General features: G+C 42.9%; 1 protein-coding gene across 2 annotated transcripts; it reads right to left on the reverse strand.

Annotated features, from left to right (window-relative positions):
* Positions 1–59: 59 nt before the first annotated feature.
* Positions 60–20,100, reverse strand: SCARB2 (scavenger receptor class B member 2). Of its 2 annotated transcripts, none has more exons than XM_052683354.1 (12): positions 19,909–20,099; positions 13,689–13,846; positions 10,653–10,800; positions 9,115–9,303; positions 8,282–8,373; positions 7,409–7,528; positions 6,302–6,480; positions 5,645–5,763; positions 4,242–4,315; positions 2,806–2,857; positions 1,992–2,150; positions 60–639 (listed from the first exon to the last, which is right to left on the reverse strand). In XM_052683354.1, the coding sequence occupies exons 1-12, from the start codon at positions 20,023–20,025 to the stop codon at positions 601–603; spliced, it is 1,446 nt and encodes a 481-aa protein (XP_052539314.1). In that variant the 5' UTR covers positions 20,026–20,099; the 3' UTR covers positions 60–600. The 2 variants fall into 2 exon arrangements, with proteins under 2 accessions (XP_052539314.1, XP_052539315.1); XM_052683355.1 differs by lacking the exon at positions 60–639 and adding an exon at positions 662–1,856 and having other exon boundaries at positions 19,909–20,100.
* Positions 20,101–20,886: the final 786 nt, after the last annotated feature.

The raw sequence follows: 20,886 nt of genomic DNA on the forward strand, positions 1-20,886 counted from the left end.
CAATCGTTGGCTTCTTTCTACCCGCTAACGAGAGATACTTAATGAATTTCACTCAGTGGTTTGGATGAGTTGTACAGATCCGTTTGTGAAAGGACCCATGACTTTAATAACAAACAGTCAGTGCAAACCCGTAGTAAGCAGCGCGCGGTACTTTACAGAAAAGACAACAGTGAGGCTACAGGAAACCGACAGGTGTGTGAGTGACACAGGAACCTGCTGCATCTCTACAAGGGTTCTCTGCAGCCCACGCTCCTAAGGCCATTTGCAAGTGTTACCCGTCGTTTCTATAACGAATCAGGCCATTTTATTTTCACCGATAAAGTGGTTATGATCGTCTCTGAGTGTCAGTGTAGGTACAAGAGAGCGCAGGGCTGAAAAAAGCAGGATCTCGAGCAGTTTTAAAATGTAGTTTTGTAGTTGTAACTTAGCTGCTAAGAAAAGTCTCCTCCCCTGATGACAGTGCGGATTCTCTTCCATCTTTGAACATTACACTTGACACGACTGTTTTTCCACAGTGGACAACACTGGGTAGTGGTAGCTGGTATTAGGTAAGCTCTAATGATTTATTCTCCAAGCTCACGTATTTAAGAAGATCTACTACTATGTCCTGATGAGCGGGGACCTCTCTTCTTCAGTGCTCTGAAAGAAAAAAGTTGCAACAAAGGAAAATTAAATGTGGCACATTAGAGCGCTTCTGTGGTGGGGAAGCTAAATTTCTTAAACTCCAAAGAGGAAAGGAAAAAGCTCTTGGCTCCTACTTCCAAGTGCAGATTTACTAAAGGAACCCTCACTGCACAGGTGAGGTGCTGGAGGGTGGATGGCAGCTTTGGCAGGTACCGGCACTGGGATGATGCAAAGAGATTTCCCTGTGCCTGTGCAGAGGCAGAAGGGGATCAGGGTGAGTGGAGGAAAAGGGTCAGGATGCACTCCACTCAGCAACTTCTACCCGAGTTTGCCTGTGGCACAGCAGGCTCAAAAGCCCAAAGGAAAAAGGACCAGGCTCTCATGAAAAGGAACCTGAACTATGGTCCTGAGAGCCCCTGGTGGTGCAATGCTTCCTGGGTACCCAGAGGCATACAAGACTGAAGCAAAAGAGCCAGAGATCAGCTCCTCGAAGCCGCTGCTTGAGGAAGGGAGGCTGCACACCTCTCCACCAAGCTGCTGCCACCGCCGCCGCATCCCCAGCTGGCACCGGGTCCCACAGGCTAGAAGTGCACACGCAGCACAGCTGTGCGCTCTGGGGGTTCTGTGTGCTTTCCTACATGGCTCTAAAGAGGTGCTTGGGCAGCATCATATAAGCAACACCACACTAAGATCACAGCAGCTACAGGAAGAAAGCAGCCTACTAGAGTACCCAGTCTGTTCCTTCAACCAAAGAATCCAAAGTTTATCTCATCCGGACCCTTCTGTCTTAGGGTGAAATTTTGGCTTTCAAAGTTGTTAAATAACGGCCTTAACACCATGACATTTTCAAACAGAATTTTTCATAAATAGGTGTACAAACTAGTATTATCTGGACAGAACTATTCGCATACTACTGTTTGTAAAATTCATCCATTCTTTAGTTATAAAATTGCATTATGATTCTGAAAAATAATCAACTGGCATAAGACAACTGTTTCTACTGAGAACACGGTCAGACTGCCTGTGACTATATCTGTTCATCAAATACGGTGGGCTTTTTGCACATTACCCTTCAGGGTCCTCTAGACAGGCTGATTTTTATTTTTTATACTACTATCAGCAAGGAAAATAGGCACAGAAAATGCTACCTGTCTTACCACAATTGTCTCTTATATTAGCTGCATTCCTTTGTTTTGGTGCTTTTATTCTGTGTCTATTAAAACATCCCTTCCCTGAAAACGTAATTTTAAACAAAAACGACACATTAAAATGTTTCTGTGTAGACAATGAAGAAATAATATCAACTAGAAGAAAACCAAACACAGACAAACATACAGTAAACAAAGTCAAATTCAAGTGTTACTTACCTCTTCTCTTACTCCCTGAGACCTGCACACAAGCACACTAAAAACAATCCCAAAAACAATTCCTATTGCCATGATTACAAAAGGGATTCCAGTTACAACACTGGCTTCCAGCAGGACGTGCTTGAGTTTGTTGGCAGATGCTTCATCAATCAGAACGCTCTGGAGTAGAGAAGAGATGAAGAGAGAGGAAAAAAAGAATATTTCCATTCTTCATATTAGGCCATTTTACTTTTGTGGGGGTAAGCTAACAACACTCCCACGACTCTGCACCTTTGCTTCCTTGCATAATGTACCTTCCCTCTGAGAATCCCCAGCTATTCCTCTGAGGCCAGAAGGCAAATCTGGTCTGCATTTCTAAAGGAAGTAGTGATTAAAATGCTCTGGTTAGGAATGCAATAGCACTGGCCTGGAATAATGACACATATCATCACAGGTACTCTCCTAGAGCGTTCCCTGAATCCAGTGAATTCAGTGATCCAACACAGCACAGTCTGTACTACTACTGCATTTGCAGAAGTCCCCAGAAACAAAGATGAGATTCTGCACACGTTCAGCCTCTTCACCCGAGCAGCCTTTTTCCTTACTGTCAATATCTTCACAATTAAAAAGACTACCCAACAAAGATTTTCCAGAACTAAACTTAATGCAGTGGTCAACAAGCGGCAGAATGATGTTAATAGGAAACAACTTCCTACTTATCACTACATAAAACAACAGGAAAAAATACATAATTTTTTCATGGCTAGCTCAAAGTCAGTAGTTTTGCAAACATAAACATCTCACAATGCTGCAGAGAACGAACGAAATTATTTACCTCATTTATATACATCACTGGGAAAATTAGTGTTCGGATGTTACCTGTTTCACTGTGTTAAAAAAAAAAAGAAAAACAGCAATAAGAAATTATGCTTTTCCATTCTTTTGACTTGAGGGTTCTGGAGACAGATTATACAGATTATAACAGAGCTATGAACAAGGAAACTGCCCCTAAAAAAACACTGGGCTGTTGCTTTCTAATGTTGGTTTTCACTTTCCCACTGAACTAGGACAGTGTCAATCTCCAAGAAGCTAAATAATTTCTGGCTTGGGATATGGTGAGGAGAGAAAACAAGGGATCAATGAGAGGCTTGTTAGTAACTAACTGAGTGACAGATATGTCAGTCAGCAGGAACACTAAGCTAAGCTGAGGCTGAATGTTACTCATATTTGTAAACACAGAAACAGTTGTCTGTCACATAACATTCACAAAGAAGAAAAAAAAGCGTACATGAAGTAACAGCCTACTCCTAAACTGTGTTAATGTAACAGCTCCTGGGCACCAGAAAATAAGGTAGTGTTAGTCTGAAAAAAGGTTGAGCATCCTAAGAGGACTGGACTGATTAAAACACTTATTTTTAGTTATAATACATAGCAAAAGCATGCCAACAAGTAGCAGCTCAGAAGCAGAGAAGCAAAAACAGCTATTATATCTCATAGGCAACAATGAAATCAACAAGTCAGAAAGACACAAGGTAAAGGTACTGGTATTTCTATACAACTTTATCTGCAGTTTGTGGAAAGTCCCTCAAACTGAGACAACTAGAAAACCCTGCAGAATCCATTTGGAGCAAAGAAGCAGAGGAGCTATTTTACGCACACATGTACTCCCTTACGCAGGATTGCACTGACTACCTATGTCAGTAGAGGTTTCTATCCTTTATCATACTGTTGTAGTCACAGGCAAGGTCTTTCTCTCTACCTGATCAAACAAGCCCTTCCTCATGAGTGGTGTTTTAAAATCCACCACCTGATCTTCCGCCTTGAAGGGGTCATGTCTTCTCATATGGTTTTCACATGACCGCTGCTGAGAAATGACAGCAGCTGCAGTATTTTTGCCTCCTAAAAGCAGTGAAGAGTAAGATGGCATTACTCACTGCAATCAGCAGCAAAGCCCCAAGTTTCTACCCTCCTTTTGCTGTGGCAGGTCCTTTCTGGAGAGGGTCAGTGTGATATACGGATGCCACTACAAGGATTGTGTGCAACCTGTCTCCAGCAACTTGCTTTTCTTGAGTCTTTACTCTGCAGAAAGAACTCCAATAGCCTCTTGGGCTGCGAGTGAGGAGGATACTGCCATCTGCAATTAAGATTTGACTGGCTTTCTCTCTTAAATGTTCTGTCTCCAACCAATATTCCATCTGAATACAGCAGACACATTAATTCTGAATATCAAATTAGATTTGAGATATTCACCCAGCAGCAGAGAACACTTACAAGAATTCAGGTAATTTTCTGACATGAACATTGATCTGCATCCGCTTGGCTGCTTGCAGGACAAGCCCTGTCAGCTAGGGAATAAAATAAAGAAGTGAATTTAAAACAATAATAATAATAATAATGAATGTGAACTAATAGGAATTAGGAGAATACAACCTAATAGTTGCACTGATATGGATTTGCCAGAGTGGTACATGACTCCCTTGGAGTTATTATTTATCCACATTCACCAAAGGAAGACATTCTTATATTTTATATGCCCAGACTTCAGTCTGCCTCCAAATTACATAGATGTGAAGAGGCCACAACAGAAATAAGTGTGCCATCATGGTATACAAACCACACTTAAGCTACAGAGGAATCCCCCATCCTTCAGATCTAGATATAGTTTTGGAAAAAGCTGACAACTAATGCTGCTTGTTCTGGTCTCTGAATACGAGAGAAACCTTTCTTTTTGCAGATTTCAGTGGATAGGAGTGTATGGCCCCAGAGAATGATAAGCACAAAACATTTCTCAGAGTATTGCCACCACAAATAAAGTTTCAATTGAGGCGCAGAAGTATTTTCCCTGTTCAAGCAGTCAAATTTAGTCCGTGGTGATGAGAAGGAGGCGGCACACAGCTCCTTTTACTCTCATTCTTCAAAAGGGGAAGTAGGAGCTGGCTAACAGGAAGAGCCTGGCACCAAACCAGATACCAAGAAACATGTGCACTAGACCTTCAGGCTTTGAAAGAAACTATGCAATTTCTTCCTGCTCATGCTAAGCATAACAGCTTGATGAGTCACGCTGTTTCTTTCTGCAAACTAGGCAGGCCATGGTTTTCCTCTCTCTCTTTATCTACCTTCAGATGTGGATCTAGAGAACAGCATAGAACTACAGATCATGAGTTGAAAGCTCCCTTCATTTCTGACATCTCACTGTGAGATTACCAAAAACTCTGCAAACTACCATGGAAGACATATTGACCATGGCTGTGTATCAATCTTTCTGTGGCTCCATGCTACCTAAGTTGAGTTCAACGTCCACTGGGTATATCTATCTGCTGTCTTAGTCTACATACCTAGCTTCAACTTGGGAAAAATACAGACAGGAAAAAACCCCAGTGGGTTGAAAGCAAAGTGAGGAGAAAAAGCCTCATCTACTTCTCAGAAGTATTTTAACCCCTTCAATGCCAGTCTGATAGCATCACTAACTGCAAAGGTATGATAGGAAAAGCATTTTAATTCTTGGTACCCAGCAAAATTTATTCTATATAAGCAAATATAGATAGTTCCACATAAGCTAGTGAAGCTTCACTGTGATTAATGGGGACTACATTGATACACATCATGCAAGAAAGTGACCTAAGTCTATGAGCTTGGATTCATCTGTATAACCCTCTAAAAAAGGCTGTACTTACAGGATTGATATCCACAAATGTCTCGTGGTATTCCTTTGTTGGGTGCATGCCCTCTATGTCACTTATAAACTTTTGCTCTGCTTGGTAAAAATGTGGAGCTGACAGAAATATGGGAGCACCTGGAATGTAAAAACACAGAAAACCACAATTGAAAAAAGAAAAGATTTGAAGAAGTCTTTGAAGACATCAAAGTTCTTTGTACTGGGCATTCGCAGAATGATAAGTCCACTCTGGGGCTACAGAGTTTACACTCTGACTCCCTGTCCTCTGAACAATCCAAAATTTTCCATGTTCAGCATCAGCACAGCTTCACATCCGAAGGCTGTATGCTTGTGTATTGCATTATTTGCATTCACCTAGGCACAAATGACACTACCTGCATAAGAGAAGACTATAAATACCCAAGCTGCTCAATGTGGATACTAGTTCTTTTGATTTCCCTGATTTAAATCACTGCTGGAGCTTATGGCATCTCACAAGAACACCCCCTCGGATCACGTCTTCACTACAGCAGTTTAACACCAACCAACCACTTGTTGGTGACTGACTTCACTGAGTGTAGACGCATTTCTACAGGCCTCACATATTTCAGACAGAAAGGAGCAATACGCTCCCACTGAAGTCCCTCCAATCTATTTCCACTGCCTGGCAATATACCTTGCTTGCAGATGCTGACATTGAGGACACCAGCACCAGGGCAGTTTCCTGGTGGTACGCAGAATCCAGCGTTGTCTGGGTTAACGGTGGTGTTGGCAAACACCATAGGGGAGGGCACAAAGCGGTAGGTTGGGACACCTGCAACACTTCCTGAGCTGTCATACACCAGGTAAAGAGATCTGCAAGGAAGAAAAACCAGACCAAGATTTGTTAGTCTTCAGCACATGCTGATTACCTGCTGCAAATGTCTCTGTTGATGCCTGTGCATCTATTTCAGTTTAAAGGAAGCTGAAAGTTTAGCCTAAGCCCATTCCAACAATCTTCTGCATTCAGTGTAATATGTTTGTGATCTACACATGTGTATCTCATCACTCTGCTGCTGCACCAAATGGACAATACTGCACAAATTGTGCTGTTCCATGAACACTGATGCTTGCCTTCAGCATTTTGGGGGTTGATTCTGGTCCCTATGATGCTATTGTGTGTTGTGCAAAGCAGTGCTGGTACACGTTATTGAGGGGGAACACAGTGGGGCAAGGTCAGGGGAAGGCACAAATTTGGCAAGTCCTAGATTTATCATAATATACATCTGTACTGATTTAGATAGAGAATTTCAGATCATTTTTGTTGTCCATAGACAAGAAAACTTGGAAGGGAAGAGATCCGCAGGTGGAATGTCAGGAAACACCATGTTTTCCTGCATACTGTTGCATTTTAAGTAGCACTGTTTCAAGCCATGCATCTCTGAAGAAGGTAGTCTGTGTTCTCTAAAAAGTAGAGTCACAGGAAGATTTTCTAAGGAAAGAAGCTTCAGGCAAGGTTCATATAAATCCTGTTCCTCTCATTACAAGCCCCCCTAGGCAGTCCAGCCGCTCTCCAGACACCTTTTTGATTTCCACTTTACCTTTCTTTAGAAACAACACATCTTTAACTTGATGCATATTGGGGTGCCTGAGGTTTAATTCTCTTGTCCTTCATAGCACAATCAAATACTGAACACTGATACTGTTAAATAAAATGATGGACAGAAAAATATCAACCTAATATGAAACCTCAATAGGAATGGACACAAATGCTCTGCTGTGAAGTCCAATTCCCTTTTCTTACCTGCAGAAATCAGAAGAAAATATATAAATGTTCTCATCTTTGCTAATCAATGGATGAAAAGATGTCCCATCTGTTCCATTGATCATGTTACAAGTCTTTGTTGTCCACCAGTTCAATGACCTGAAGAAAATTAAGCAAAGAGAATAAAGTTTAAAAGACCTTTAATTGGTGGTCAGTCCAGGTTATGCTCTGAGCAAAGGATTAACAGACCTGTATAGTGCTAAGTTCTATTTCCTCTACTAACAAAAATAGGGTTTAAATTGCATTTATCTCATTATTAAACCGGTGGCAAACAAGTAAGAATCCATCTGCAAGAGTTTCTCCCATATATGTAATTGATGGGAAATGTTTTATTTAATGGGAGAGAGTTGCTTTATGTAGTTCTTTGGCTTCTGTGTAATGCTTGCTGCCCTCCAAATAAGTGTCAGGCACCCAGGCATGAGCTTTCTCAGCCCCAGCTCTGGGCACAGAGCAGCAAGGAATGGTGCTGCCTGGATACGCAGGATGTCTGTGCCTGTACACAGCCTGCTGCTTTGGTACTTCAGCCCCACAGGGCTTGCAGGGTTGTCCCAGAGGAGAGAGTGGAGAAGGGGCCACCTCTGCCAGAGGGCACACAGGGGCTCAGAAGTGAGTGTTCACAGCAGTCTGCTCTCTAAGGGCAGGGCTGTCTTTTCATAATTACATGATCCATGGTAAAATACTGGAGGCACAATTGAAGCTAGAGCTGCTAAGAAGTACCATCAGCTCCAGAATAAAATAACCTTTTTTTTTTTTTTTTTTTGGTAAAAGAACATAAAGATGAACATTTTTGCTCATTAGAAGTATGAAAAGAGGCAAATTTTAACAGAGGCCTAATCACACTGAAAAACTTACTCTTTTCCTTTCCATTCCACAATTCTTGAGAAGTTAAGGTAGTTCATTTCTCCACTGAGGAAAACATATTCTCCATCATCAGTTCCATTCATCTGCAAACACATAGGTGAGTTTTTGTTATTCCACTCACCTTGTTAACACTTGGCCAGTAACTACATCAGAATGACAGGAGTCTGAGTTGTCATCACTTCAATTCCACTCTGGGAGCGACTACTTTGAAGTGCGTGCAAATCATCAAACTTCACCTTGTATATGAAATCAGGTGGCAGTGGCTGTGCTAAATTCTCACTCCTCCTTGGTGAAGGGGATCTAACATTAGGTTAGCTCTTCTTCCCCTTTGAAATTTGCCAATAGCAAAATAAACCCACAGAAAACAAATTGAGTACTGCAGATAATCTCTGAGAAACAAGCCCAAGCTGACTTGCAGTCAGAGACACTGAGGAAGCCAGCAATGGCTATCACTCAGAAATAACATACAGTCTCAACTAACTACTACTAAGGAAATCTTTCAGGAAATTTTCTTTCTTTCACAGTGCTGGTGCAAATAAGACCACATTATGAAAATGAGCACAGTCAACAGTAGAGATGTTTATATCCACTCTTGGAAAACTCATGCATATATGACAAAGGGAAGAGATAAAACACTTGAAGTTGGATCACAGGTCAGAGCCTAGATACAACCAAACTGAAGAGGAAACTCCCTTTTGCTACCTCTGCAGCCTGTCTCTACAGCCTCAGTTTGCGAGCAGCCTGGCTGGCAATGACAGTCCCAACACTGTGGCACTGACATCACTCCCAATTTAAAGAGTCAGGAAGTCCTGCACAGTAATTACCTTATTAAAGAAGCCAAACACCGGGTCGATTTCAGGATGCAAAACATGAATGGTTGACAGGAGTTTGTCTTTGTAGCCCCACAGTAATTCATGCACTGTGCGAACTGTGAACAGGGATTCTTGGTACAGGAGCAATAGCACCTCCGTGGCAAACTGAAGAGATGTTGCCCTGGTCCACTCCATTGCAGTCTACCAGGGGATTAGAATCAGGGATTAGAATTCAGATTTATTGTTGGATAAATAGTAACAGTTGGACACAAACAGACACATATCAGCACTGCACATGTTTCACTTGCATTTTCAGTTTTGTTATTTCCACTTGTGGCAAGTAATATGCAGGCTAACAGGTTCTTCAGCTATTCTTGACAGGGAAGTGCTCCTACAGGTTCCCCCTCAGCCAGACATGGGCACACATCCAGCTTGGTTTCATGCCAACCCTTTCTGTAGTGTTCAGAGTGGATTTTAAGTGAAACTGGCAACACCGCTTTCTAAACAGTGGGAACTGCTGGAGATGTGCTCTGGATTTCAGCCTGAGGAAGTCATGGCTTACATGTTGAAAAACAAAGACTGTAAATATAGGTAATCTCCAAAATAGAAACACCAAAAGTTATTTATTTCGTAGCTGGAAAAGTGATTTAATGATATGTATCTAAAATAAATTAAAAAAAAAAGGAAAGAATACTCCTTGGATGAACCAAACTGCAGCTCTTCTAGAACTACCTGTTACAGTATATCTCAGTCAAAAATCTGAACAAGAGAATATTAACACTCAAATGCCTGTGAAGAACATTGTATTCACCCAAATCAAAACAGACATTTTTAGAAATTCTAGGGAAAAATTAATAACGGACTTCAATTACAGGGTATAAATGAGCATAAGGAGTAAAGGCTTCGTTACACAACCAACAAGTATTTCTGTACTGTCTGCTTTTCCTTGCAAGGTATAACTGCTTTGTATCTGCTTGTTCTTGAGCTGTCAGTACCTGTGTGAGATCAAAAAATAATGGTCTGCTTCTGTAGTCTGACCTAAAACAGAGCGTGAGTGCCTGTCTTAATTGTAATTGGTAGTACCTTTTCATTCACTGGCATCTGAAATCCCTCTTGTATAATTTTTTTTCCAGTTTGTGATGCAGACTTCAAGGTGATTTTTGAAATTTTGATTGAAAGCAACAACAAAAACGCATTCAAACGTCAGAGTTCCTCCTATGTGTTTGATTTCAGTAACTCCCTGATTTTGTTTAGTCATGAAAAGCCAACAAGCCTGATTTTTGCTCATCTCCAAATTGTCGGCTCTCAGACAAGGAGTGAAAAACTGATGCTACAGAGGTGTTTGGTGAGGAAGGAATGTAACAAAAAAACCACAACGGTTCAAACCTAAAATGAATGCAGCATCTCTCTTGATATAAACTGCCTCTCGAGTTCTTCAATCATCTTTATCTACCACAAAAAGGAGAGGCAGTATGGAGCAACAAGCTGGTAGGTATAACACGAGTTACACCGACTCCCAAGTGTCCTCCCAGAAATGGAGGAGAACTCACCACTGCAGGAACATTAATTGTTCTAATCAGATCCACTTCAGGGTCTCCAACTGACTTCTGAGGTTCAAACACATACGTCTTTGGATTCAGAGCAGATACTTTGGTGCCGTTGTCCAAAAACTGAACATGCACTCTTGGCCTGTATTCTCTGAAAAACAAGAGTTTGCTCTGTAAGCAAGTTAAACGTGTACAATTAATGCTAACTGCAATCAACTTGTGGCTATTGTACTGCTCTAAGAAAGTGAGCTGCTCATAGCCTCAGAGGTGCTTCTGGTGCTGTCTAAGCACTCAGAAAAGCAACATAAAACTGAAGATTGCTGACAAACAAGTCCAATTGGAAGAAACATCAAATGCTACCTGGTCTAGTAAGGAAGTCAGATCTTAACTACCATGAAGCACATGTCATAACCATAATTTAGTCCATGAACAATAGCATTTTGCAAGCAAGAAACACAATTCTATAGAACCGGCTGGCTTAGGTTCAAAATGAGATACATATCTATCTTCAGCAAATGAGAAAGCAGAAGTGGCAGGTTGTCTTCTCATGACATTATCCATCTGGCATATGTCTGAGTTTAAATGGACTGTACTGCATGAGCATACATTCATGTAAGAGCTTGTTCATTTTTACAATGCTTTGCTTCCTGAGTAAATTCTAAATCCAAAGATGCAAAGGTGAATTATCCTGCAAGACTCTGTTACAACGTTTTTCATTCACTGCAGATCATAACTCCACTCCTGGCTGCACTAGATCTTTAATGCAGCTTAATGACAGGCTGTATTATTTGATTTTGTCTTTCTAATTTAAATCAAACTGGAAAGGTCTACAAAAATCAACCATCTCCCAACACTCCTACAAAAACAGTGTCATCTACCACTTCTCAGCATCCCTACCACCTATGAACATTTTGGTCTGGGTACTTTCTAGTTTGATTTGGCAAAAGCCTCTTCTACATTAATCTACTCTGTAGCCTGATGCTTGAACAGAAGGGGTGGGAATGAACAGCTGTGAAATGTCTTATCTAAACCAGGCTAGAGGTAACCTGAGAAGCCCTTCCAGCTCTAAAAAGTCTACAGAGGAAAATAATACTCCCTGACTAGGGACACAGGTAGGAGCACAACGGATGTTAAAGACAACAATCTGTTCATGTGTGCACGAGCAGAAAATATTCAGCTGATCTTCAGGACTTAGCAAGCTTGGGCAGATAAGCAGCTTCCATTTAGAATGAATTCTTTTATTTATTGTAAATCCAACTTACAGGATATAAAAAGACAAGCGTGGCTGCATTTTTGTTTGAGAATCTACTTCTGCACTAACTGGGTTTACAATCTATGTTGGTCAAAACCATGAACTGTTTCAAACTTAATCACCTAGGATGAGACTATTTAGCCATCTCCTCCTCCTCTCTGCCGCTCCAGGCATTTTCCCCTGCTTGCTGGGGGTGGTTCACTTCCAGCCTTTCTACCTCCTACCCAATTTGATAAAACAACTGAGCCATGCACTTCTTTTTAGAGTATTTTAGACGTTCTGCCACATGCTAAACCTAAATGGCTCTTGATTACTTTGCTACACTGGGCCTGTGAGACAAACCTAGCATTTACTCTCTGGCTCTAGCATGCAGTATGCCTGCAACACCTCTTCTCGATCCTGCTCCTCCATCGTACCTCCTCCTTCCCCACCCACTGCCAACAGTCGAGTTCAGTTAACAACAGCACTTAAGCAAGGATTAAAGAAAGAATCCACTGGGAAAAAGCACTTCGGTTTTTAACTTTCCTGTTTCTTCCATCCGATGGAGCACAGCACAGTTGAATTTTGTTTAGACATGACAAAACTGGGCAAACCAAAGACACCAGAAGCTGGAATGTACAGCCTGCCTCCCTTGGACAGCAATGAACAAGGCAGGAATCACCTGCCCCAACCTGCTCCTACACAGACAGCCTGCGGTGTGTGCTGCATGGGAAAGCTCTGCCAACAAGCCACAAGTCAGTAGCTCTCTATTTTTTTCTCCAGTTCTACCAGTTCATCTAATAGAGGTATTCTGCCAAAGTAGCATAACTACTTTGCCAAGTCTTAACAAACACAGTAATGAAAAGGAGGAAATGGGAAGAGGGAGGAAGTAACGCAAAGCTGAGCTGTGGGAGGAAAGGAACAGAAGGGGAAGGCATATTGCAGAGAATTAGGCAGCCTGAGAGAAAACTGTCTGGATCAATGTGTGACAGTGATTGGCGACAAGAAATTTACATTTCTGTCTTAGTTCTCATACCTCCCTCAGTTCAAAGGCTGTCATGTCTACTGCCACAGGACTGCTCCTGGTGTACATTACTGTGTGCAGAGGAGCAATATGAAACTGTAAGGGAAAACTTACTTGTAAAGCGGACTGAAATCTCTCCAGGTCCAGAAGAGTCAGACTGCTCAGTGTGGAGCCATATCATGCAGAAGGAGAGGCCAGGAGGATGGATAAGCTCCAACACTGCACATGGCCTTACTGAATCCTGCTGTCTGTAAAAATTGTAGATGTATCTGAATCTAAGTAGGTGAGGGCTGGCTGAGGGAAATCCCTGTAGTTCCACTCTGTAACTGGTTTTCTGCCCACATTTTTACTGATATGAATTGTGCAATTCCAGCTAGGAACTAAGTTCTGAGTGAACACATGAATCACACCTTTATGCAATGCATAATGGAATACATCTCAGTCAATCAGTATCTTCCTCTCACAGTACAGTAGGCCATGATGCAGAGGGCTCCTTTGCATCCAGCTGCTGAGGAACAGCAGTGCAAAAGCAAAATCTTGCACAAAATCTGAGAAGATGCTGGCTGAATCTGAAACTGCTTGCAGGTTGTTGATGTGTCAGCCTATCAGGTGTACTATCCAAGTAGTGATGAATGAATCTATTCTCTGCTGAATAGTTTTTCAAGCATTCGTTAACAGCTAGGTTTCATCCTAGAATGGGATCCCAAACATTCTGAATCCCACTTTTTTGCCTCCTTACACACACCATGTTTAGTGAAATATAAACACAGAAAAATGGTCCTACCGGTAGGTATATGGCCCTTTTTCCTCCACAAGAGGAGTAGCACCTTGAAGCACTTCTAGTGGATTTGTCACATTAAAAAAGTAAAACTGCATGTAGACTGGTGGAGGAGGATCTTCCCAAGCTTCAAAGGTTTCTGTGCCATTTTTTAATACTGTACCCTGAAATAAGAGAAAGACAAATAAGCCATTAGTGGTAGATACTGAATGATAGTCATAGGAAAGGGAGAAATTCTATGCCCTCAGAAAAAAGCAGACATTAAAATTGGAGATCCCAACTCTACAGATACTTTGTGCTTTGCTTTGAAGCACATCACCAAATCAGACACATACAACTAATACAACTATACCTGCAGCCCAGGGGCATACTTTGTTGGAATTACTGATTTGCTTCTTCCTACAGACAGTTCTGCCTGACGTTTTTCAGAATGAAGACTTACCAGCTACTGCACAATGACCCTCTTGCACTCCCTGTATCAGCAAAAACATAACCTGGTGTAAAACAGCACAAAACAAGCTGTATTACAGAAAAAAGAAGTGGAACTCAATAGTGTGAGACCACGAAGTCATAAACAAGATATCTCAGGAGGAAAAAGGCCAGAAAAGAAGTTCATCTTCCTTGTGTTTATGATTTATTTGCCTAAGAATGTCAGATTCCAGTACAGCTGTGACACTCTGTCTCCAAAGCAATTGAACTTTGTTTCTCATTGGCCAGGGAGAAAAAGCTGCAAATGACAGAAATTTAAGCAGAGACTGAGATTCACACCTTTCTGAGGACTCTGAATAGGGCAAATGTTCTTTGCCCTCTGCCTTTAATTACAGCAATGAGAAGGTGTGCATCTCCAGACTACTTGTGTATTTTGTACTCAGCAAAACATGGGCCTACAAAATAAGAGCTACAAATAATTATTTTATTACAGAAGCTCTTACATAGTGAATCAATAATTCCTATATCAATGTGTCAGAAGGAATGGCACAGCTGTAGCTGTATGCAGCTGCCTTAAGAATATATAACATAGGTCTCAATCCCATATTTTCTTACCATTCCATTTTACATAAAATTCATCACAACTATAAAAGCACCACTAAGAACACCACAAAAATCAGGGCTTTTCCTATATTTTGACACTGCTGCGCCAAAGCTGCAGTAAAGAAAAACATGGCTTGCAGAATGGAATTTACGAGAATACGTGAAACAAAACTCTATCTTTGAAAAGCTTATCACCAGCAGGCGAAAGAAGGAGGGGAAATAATTTGCAATTAAATGGGTCTCATCAACACTTGCTCTTTTTATTCTTCTGAGAAAACAAGTCAAATATTGTTAAGCACAAATTCAAAAGCAAGGCAGGCTGGACAGCTGCCATTTCTTGGTTAACATCTATGAGGTCTTAACTTTTATCAGCCACAGTGCCTCAGGATTCTTTCTTGGTTTTCCCACTAAAGGAGCTGTTTTCTCAGCATGCAGCTTTTAATGTTGTACGATTGGATAAAGAGAAGACTGTTTAAAAAAAAAACAAAAAACCACACATTGGCGGGAGCTTGGAATGGCAGCAGTATTCCTGAATAGCAAAGTAAGCCCATCCAGCCAGTACTATTCTGCAGATGCAGACCGCTTTCCTCTGAGGATTTCACATCACATTTTCTACAAATGCCACAAATAATGCAAGCCGTGTTTCAGGTGCTTTGTGCATTTCTTCTTCCTCACATCCACTGTTTCCTACACAATCCAATGCTCTTGATCTGCTGTTTTGCAATTTATGCCAACGCGGCTCAGGCCTATATTCAGACTGAGCCTTCCCGAAGTTGGTTTGTAGGATCAGAAATAGAAAATCTCATTAAATCAGGCATACTGTTTCCACGACACTGCCAGAAAGGGCTGGGAATGACACAGCATTGTATTTAATGAATCCAGAAATGACCGCTATATTTCTTCTCCATACGCACAGTCGGTTATTTGAGAGGCAGTGGTGTAGTACCCTACTGATGTCAGTCCCCTTTCTAAGTCGTACACAGCTCACATTTCCCACGTGCATGAAATACAATTGAGTACGAATGTGGCACCAATATTTGTATCAGACTACTCACACCCATCTTGTCCTTAACTCTGAGAATGAGTACTATTCCCCAAGAACTAGTAAGCTTTATCAGAGCACCTATTTACCACTCAAACTGCTCTCACATGAGGCAACTAAAATGAGAGATTGCTCAGTCTAAATGTTCAACTTTTTAAAAAAGTGAACCCCAGTCATATTAATTCCAGTTTCATGTTCCTGAGATTTTGAATTTTAAGCGATCCCCTGGGAGATGAAGTACAGAGCAAAAGGGCAGTGAAACGCTGTCATACTGCGATTTATTTGCTGGATCTGCGTAACACTGCTTGGATCTCCCACAGAAATGACAGGGACTAATTTTAGCTCCGCACAGTGACAGCAGCAGTGTAAACTCAGATTCACAAACTTCTGAGCAGGACTTAGATATACTCCCATAAAATTCTCAAATAACAAAATACAGTGTGCTCTTTTCTTCTGTTTTTCACCAAATGTTACCAGGAATATTTGCATCTGCCACACGATACTACATTGCCCAGTGCTAAGAGAAAAATTATGAGCTCATATTTGAACAAAACGTATGTCCATGCCCCCAGCCGAGTTCAGTTCTGCTGACTGATTCACAGCAGAGGAGCCTCTGACATTACATGCGTGGGATCATTGTTTTGACAGAGGTTGTGGTCACTACTAGGACAGGCAGGCTGCAAAATACTAGATTACATGACTGCTCTTTAATCTAAAGATATGTAAAAGATACAGCCTCACCTGCAGTTATTGTTTCTGTACTGTCAGAGATTCAGTCCTTCCCTCCTGATACATGCAGAAGTACAAAGCATTCAGAACCCTCAGATCAGACTCCAGTCCTGCAGGCAGTAGCCCAGGAAGGCCTGAGACTCTGAGATGCTGTCTCACAGAGACGTATGATGCACCTTCTGCAAGACCAGCACCTAAAAGCAGTGCACTACATGATCTTGTGTCCTCACATAGCTGTGCTGCACAGCTTCTTGTTTCTCAGTGGAGTCCATATTAATTTCAAACAACAAAAACATCTGTCCCACTGGCTTTATTTACTGTGACAGTCCATTTACTGGTGTTTCCTTGCCTTAGCCTCAGATCACAAAGAGGAAATATAAAATGAGCTTTTCCTCCAAAATGTAATTTTTACTGCTGGTGATAGTAGAGTTTTTTTCCTGAAACCGCAAAATGATCTAATCCCAGGACAATACATCCATCTGTGACAGAACGGAATCACAACTTCTTAAGGGAAGCTATAGGGTAAACGTTCAGGCCAACACAAGCAGATTTCTCTGACCCTGTGTTTTTAGAACTGCCTGTTCAAAAGGAGCAACTCAAATCCAGACTAAGCAGTGCTGAGAGTATTTCACATTAAGCAAAAGCTTACAGTGATCAATATATAAAATAAGTTAAACGATAAAATATCTTCCCTGACCCTCTGGGTCTTACATGCTCCTAATAATTCAGCTCTAGAGACTGCTGGCAACAAAAGCCCATTGAAATTTAAAGGGGTTAGAAGACTAAGCATTTTCTAAAATTATCAGCATAAGATATGTGGCATAAACAGAACACTTGAGTAAAGACACAAGGACTGATTGTCCAAGTTTTGCATTAGGTACACAGCTCAAGGGTTGTCATGTTCATAAACTGCACAATTAAGGCAGTAAAATCCACAATCGTGCAACAAATATATATGATAAGACAAACATTGCTTGCAGCTAGGCAAGCCTTTATTCTGTGGGCAGCTATTTTACTCTCTTTTATTGCAGTTTTTTTCCCATGATTTGATCAGTTTCAGGTGCTACCCCAACAACTCACAGTGCTGGACTAGATGGACATCTGATCTGGCACAGCATTCTAGTTCACACACACACAAAAAAACAACACTAAGACTGACAATAAGAAAATAAATTTGAATGCTTTCTGAGAAAGGTGTTCCCACTGTCCTCGTTTTTACAGAATTGCCTGCTGACTTTCCAGGGAATATGAAGTCTGATGTCCTGCTGATTCCCCTGTCCTTCCCGTACTTCCACTGTCTCCAGGAGCCCAGGAGGATTTCATGCTCCCTGTCATTGGCTGGAAAGAATGTGGCATACAAATTCCCTACTGCAAGCCAACTTATCGTCGTTGCTCTATGGATTGTGAGTTTGGATACACATGGGATTCAGAAGGTCCAAAATGCGGCCTTCCAATTAAGCTTACTTCATTGCTTCACTTACTTCACTGCAGTGCTGTTGCAGGACTGCTAGAAGACCCTCAATGGAGTATGGACTACCTGTGGAAGACAACCTCCTTCCCCTTCTGCAATTCTTCCAAAGGCAGGTGGGTGTGGATGGTAAAGAGGGGCCAGCATGAAACACACGAGCACTGAGATGGCATTTCACATCCATTGCCCTGGACTTCAGAGCAGTGATAGAATTCAAAAAGCTCTTGTCTTGCCGCATTTCAAAGGCAAATTGAGATTTGTGTATTTGTACAAGATTTTCTAAGCTGTAGACATGGTTACACAAGAGACAGTAACCTGCTAGGCCACACACAAACAAGAAAAACATGTGGAATAAAGAACACGTGGAAAGAAGCAGAATCAGCAGAGTGATGAGGAAACACAATGATTAGGGCTGAAAGCTGTTCTTCCACAGTTTGAATGCTTGGCTCTTGCAGATGGCCAGCAGGGTGCCACTGGCTTGTGTGGGGAGCAGGATGCTTGATCCTGTGCAACCCAGATACACTGGCATGAGCTGCAGAGTACTAAGTAAGAAAAGACTGAGCTCTAGGAACTGTTTCCTGCGTTACCCAAAGCTCTGGCAAGTGACTATCAATTTGCTCTTATATAATCAACCACTAAGGGTAAGGAGCATGCAGCTAAGAGGTAATACGCATAAGGAGGATCACAACTAATTCCTGACAGTCCTACGCTATCCCACCAAACCTTTTTTTCTTTCTTCACCCCCCTGCACTTGTGTTAAGTCCATGAAATATTTGAAACTACAACTTCTGCTGTGATGCAGAGGATGACAGAATGGCTTGGTTTGCACAAAACTTTGCATACATTAACATTCACATCAGTTCATTTCTGCCTTTCAGAATGCCTATGAGCTGACGATGGAACGACTGCAGAATAACCCAGGCTACACTCCACTTCACTGCCAGGAGGAGCTCCTGAAGAGCAGCTGACACACTGACAGCCCACACCTCAGCTCACCCTCTGGTGGCCTCCTGTTGGCTACACCCCAGACTCAACAGAAACACCTGGAACTTGTTTTAAGCTGACTGCACTCATGAAATCAAATTAATTTAAGACACTGTAGCTTCTCAGTGAGGAAATGCCCACTATCAATGCCTTGAGGAAAATAGCAGCACGTGGGTTAGGACAGCAGATTTCTGTCACCAACCAGACAATAGAACTGGTCACATCATACGGTAGTGCTCTTGGTTTCTCTGAGTAATACAGGCCATTACACTCTTCAGACTAGGAAGACTAGTTAATTTACATGCTTCACACATACTTTAAGGGAAAACAGCTACTGAGGAGTGCTTTTCATGATACGTAGGGGAGTTTCTAACACTAATGCAGTTGACCACGATAGAAATCCAAATGGCCAGCATTTGGATTTATGACCAACATGACCATAAGGGAGGAACAAAAACTGAGGAGGACCTCTGCACTCCTGAGGATGCAGGTGTCCCCAGACCACAGCATGCAGCCCGTCTGCTCCAGAGGCTGCAATAAATGGAGCAGCAGGGCAAAAGCTGCCAGAAATATATGATGGACATGGGCAAAGGTGGAGGCAGGAGGAGTGCTTCAGGTGCTCCCTGCTGCCCTGTTGTGTGTTGCAGCATCTTCCCCCCCCTCCCCCCCCCCCCACAGATCACAGCAGATGTCTCACAGCCTGTAAAACTGTCTCAGAGCGCTTATTTTTACTCATATTGTCTGATTTCATGCAGCCCAACCCGAGCCCCGCCCCGGCCATAAAGGACCTGGCGTTTCGTCGCTGAGAGGTGTTTCGTCGCTGAGAGGTGCATGGTCCTCACCCGACCGCGCTTGGGCACCAAGGAACTATACAGTGCCACTCCGCCATCCCCGTCCTCCCTCCCTCTGCTGCCCAGGGTTATTTTGAGAGGGAATAAACCCATCGGGAGGGACTGCAGCCGAGCTCTCACCTGCTTCACCTGCAGGTCCACCACCGTCTGAAAGACATGCGCCACCAACAAGGAGACGCTGGCGATGAGCAGCGTCAGAGCCAGGACCCCCACGGTGACGAGACACAGCGACCTCATGGCTGCCGCCGATGAGACACAACACCGCCGTCAGCACGGCCGCCGCCAGGCTCCGGGCACGGCGCAAGGGGCGGGCGGCCGCCTCGCCACGCCTGCCGCGGGGCCGGGAGCTGCGGTAGCGGAGCCACCCGCCCCGCCGGGCACCGAGGGAGGGAGGGAGAGTCCCGGTGGCGGGGGCAGCTCCGCCGCGGGCGGGGGCCGCCTGCGTGTTTCGGCGGAGCGTTGCGCGGCCTGGTTGTTGGTTCGTGCTGAAATCTTCCTGCCTGTTGTGGGCGCCTCCTGGTGCAGCAGTCACGTGTCAAGGGTTTGCTGTGAAACAAGTGGAAGAATAATTATTCTTTAGAGGAAAACTTGTAGGGAACAGAAACAGCCTCTAGAACGAATAAAGCTTCGTAGGGATCAGATTCTACCGTAATTCAGTGCAATGCAGCTTCCAGTAGTGCAGTTAAGACGCATAAGAAATAAGGTGATGTATCCACTTCTCCTTTAAAAGGCAGTGGGCGCTCCTGCTCTAGCTTCCCACCCAAAATCACTTCCTGGAGCACTGCAGGAGGAGGGAGAGGAGCACGCAGCTGTGGCTTTCCCAGAAATGGACGCTGTGCTATCTGCCTTCCATCACAGCCTCTGTATTTCACAAAAGGAAGGGAAGTCCCAGGGATGCAGGACCTCTGCCTGTCCCATAGCCACAGCCATGCTGTTAGCAACACTCACACTTATTAAGTCTTGAATTGGCTCCGCTCCTCCAGCATTTTCCAGTCATGGGGCAACTGGCCATAGTCGTCTGGATTCAAGTAACGCCTTCCCTTAGGGAGAGCAAGTAAACTATCAGATAGATTCCCTGTTCAAATTGCTGGGGACAAT

The sequence above is a fragment of the Tympanuchus pallidicinctus genome, unplaced genomic scaffold, assembly GCF_026119805.1.
Source record: "Tympanuchus pallidicinctus isolate F22 unplaced genomic scaffold, pur_lepc_1.0 scaffold2, whole genome shotgun sequence".
Classification (NCBI taxonomy): domain Eukaryota; kingdom Metazoa; phylum Chordata; class Aves; order Galliformes; family Phasianidae; genus Tympanuchus; species Tympanuchus pallidicinctus.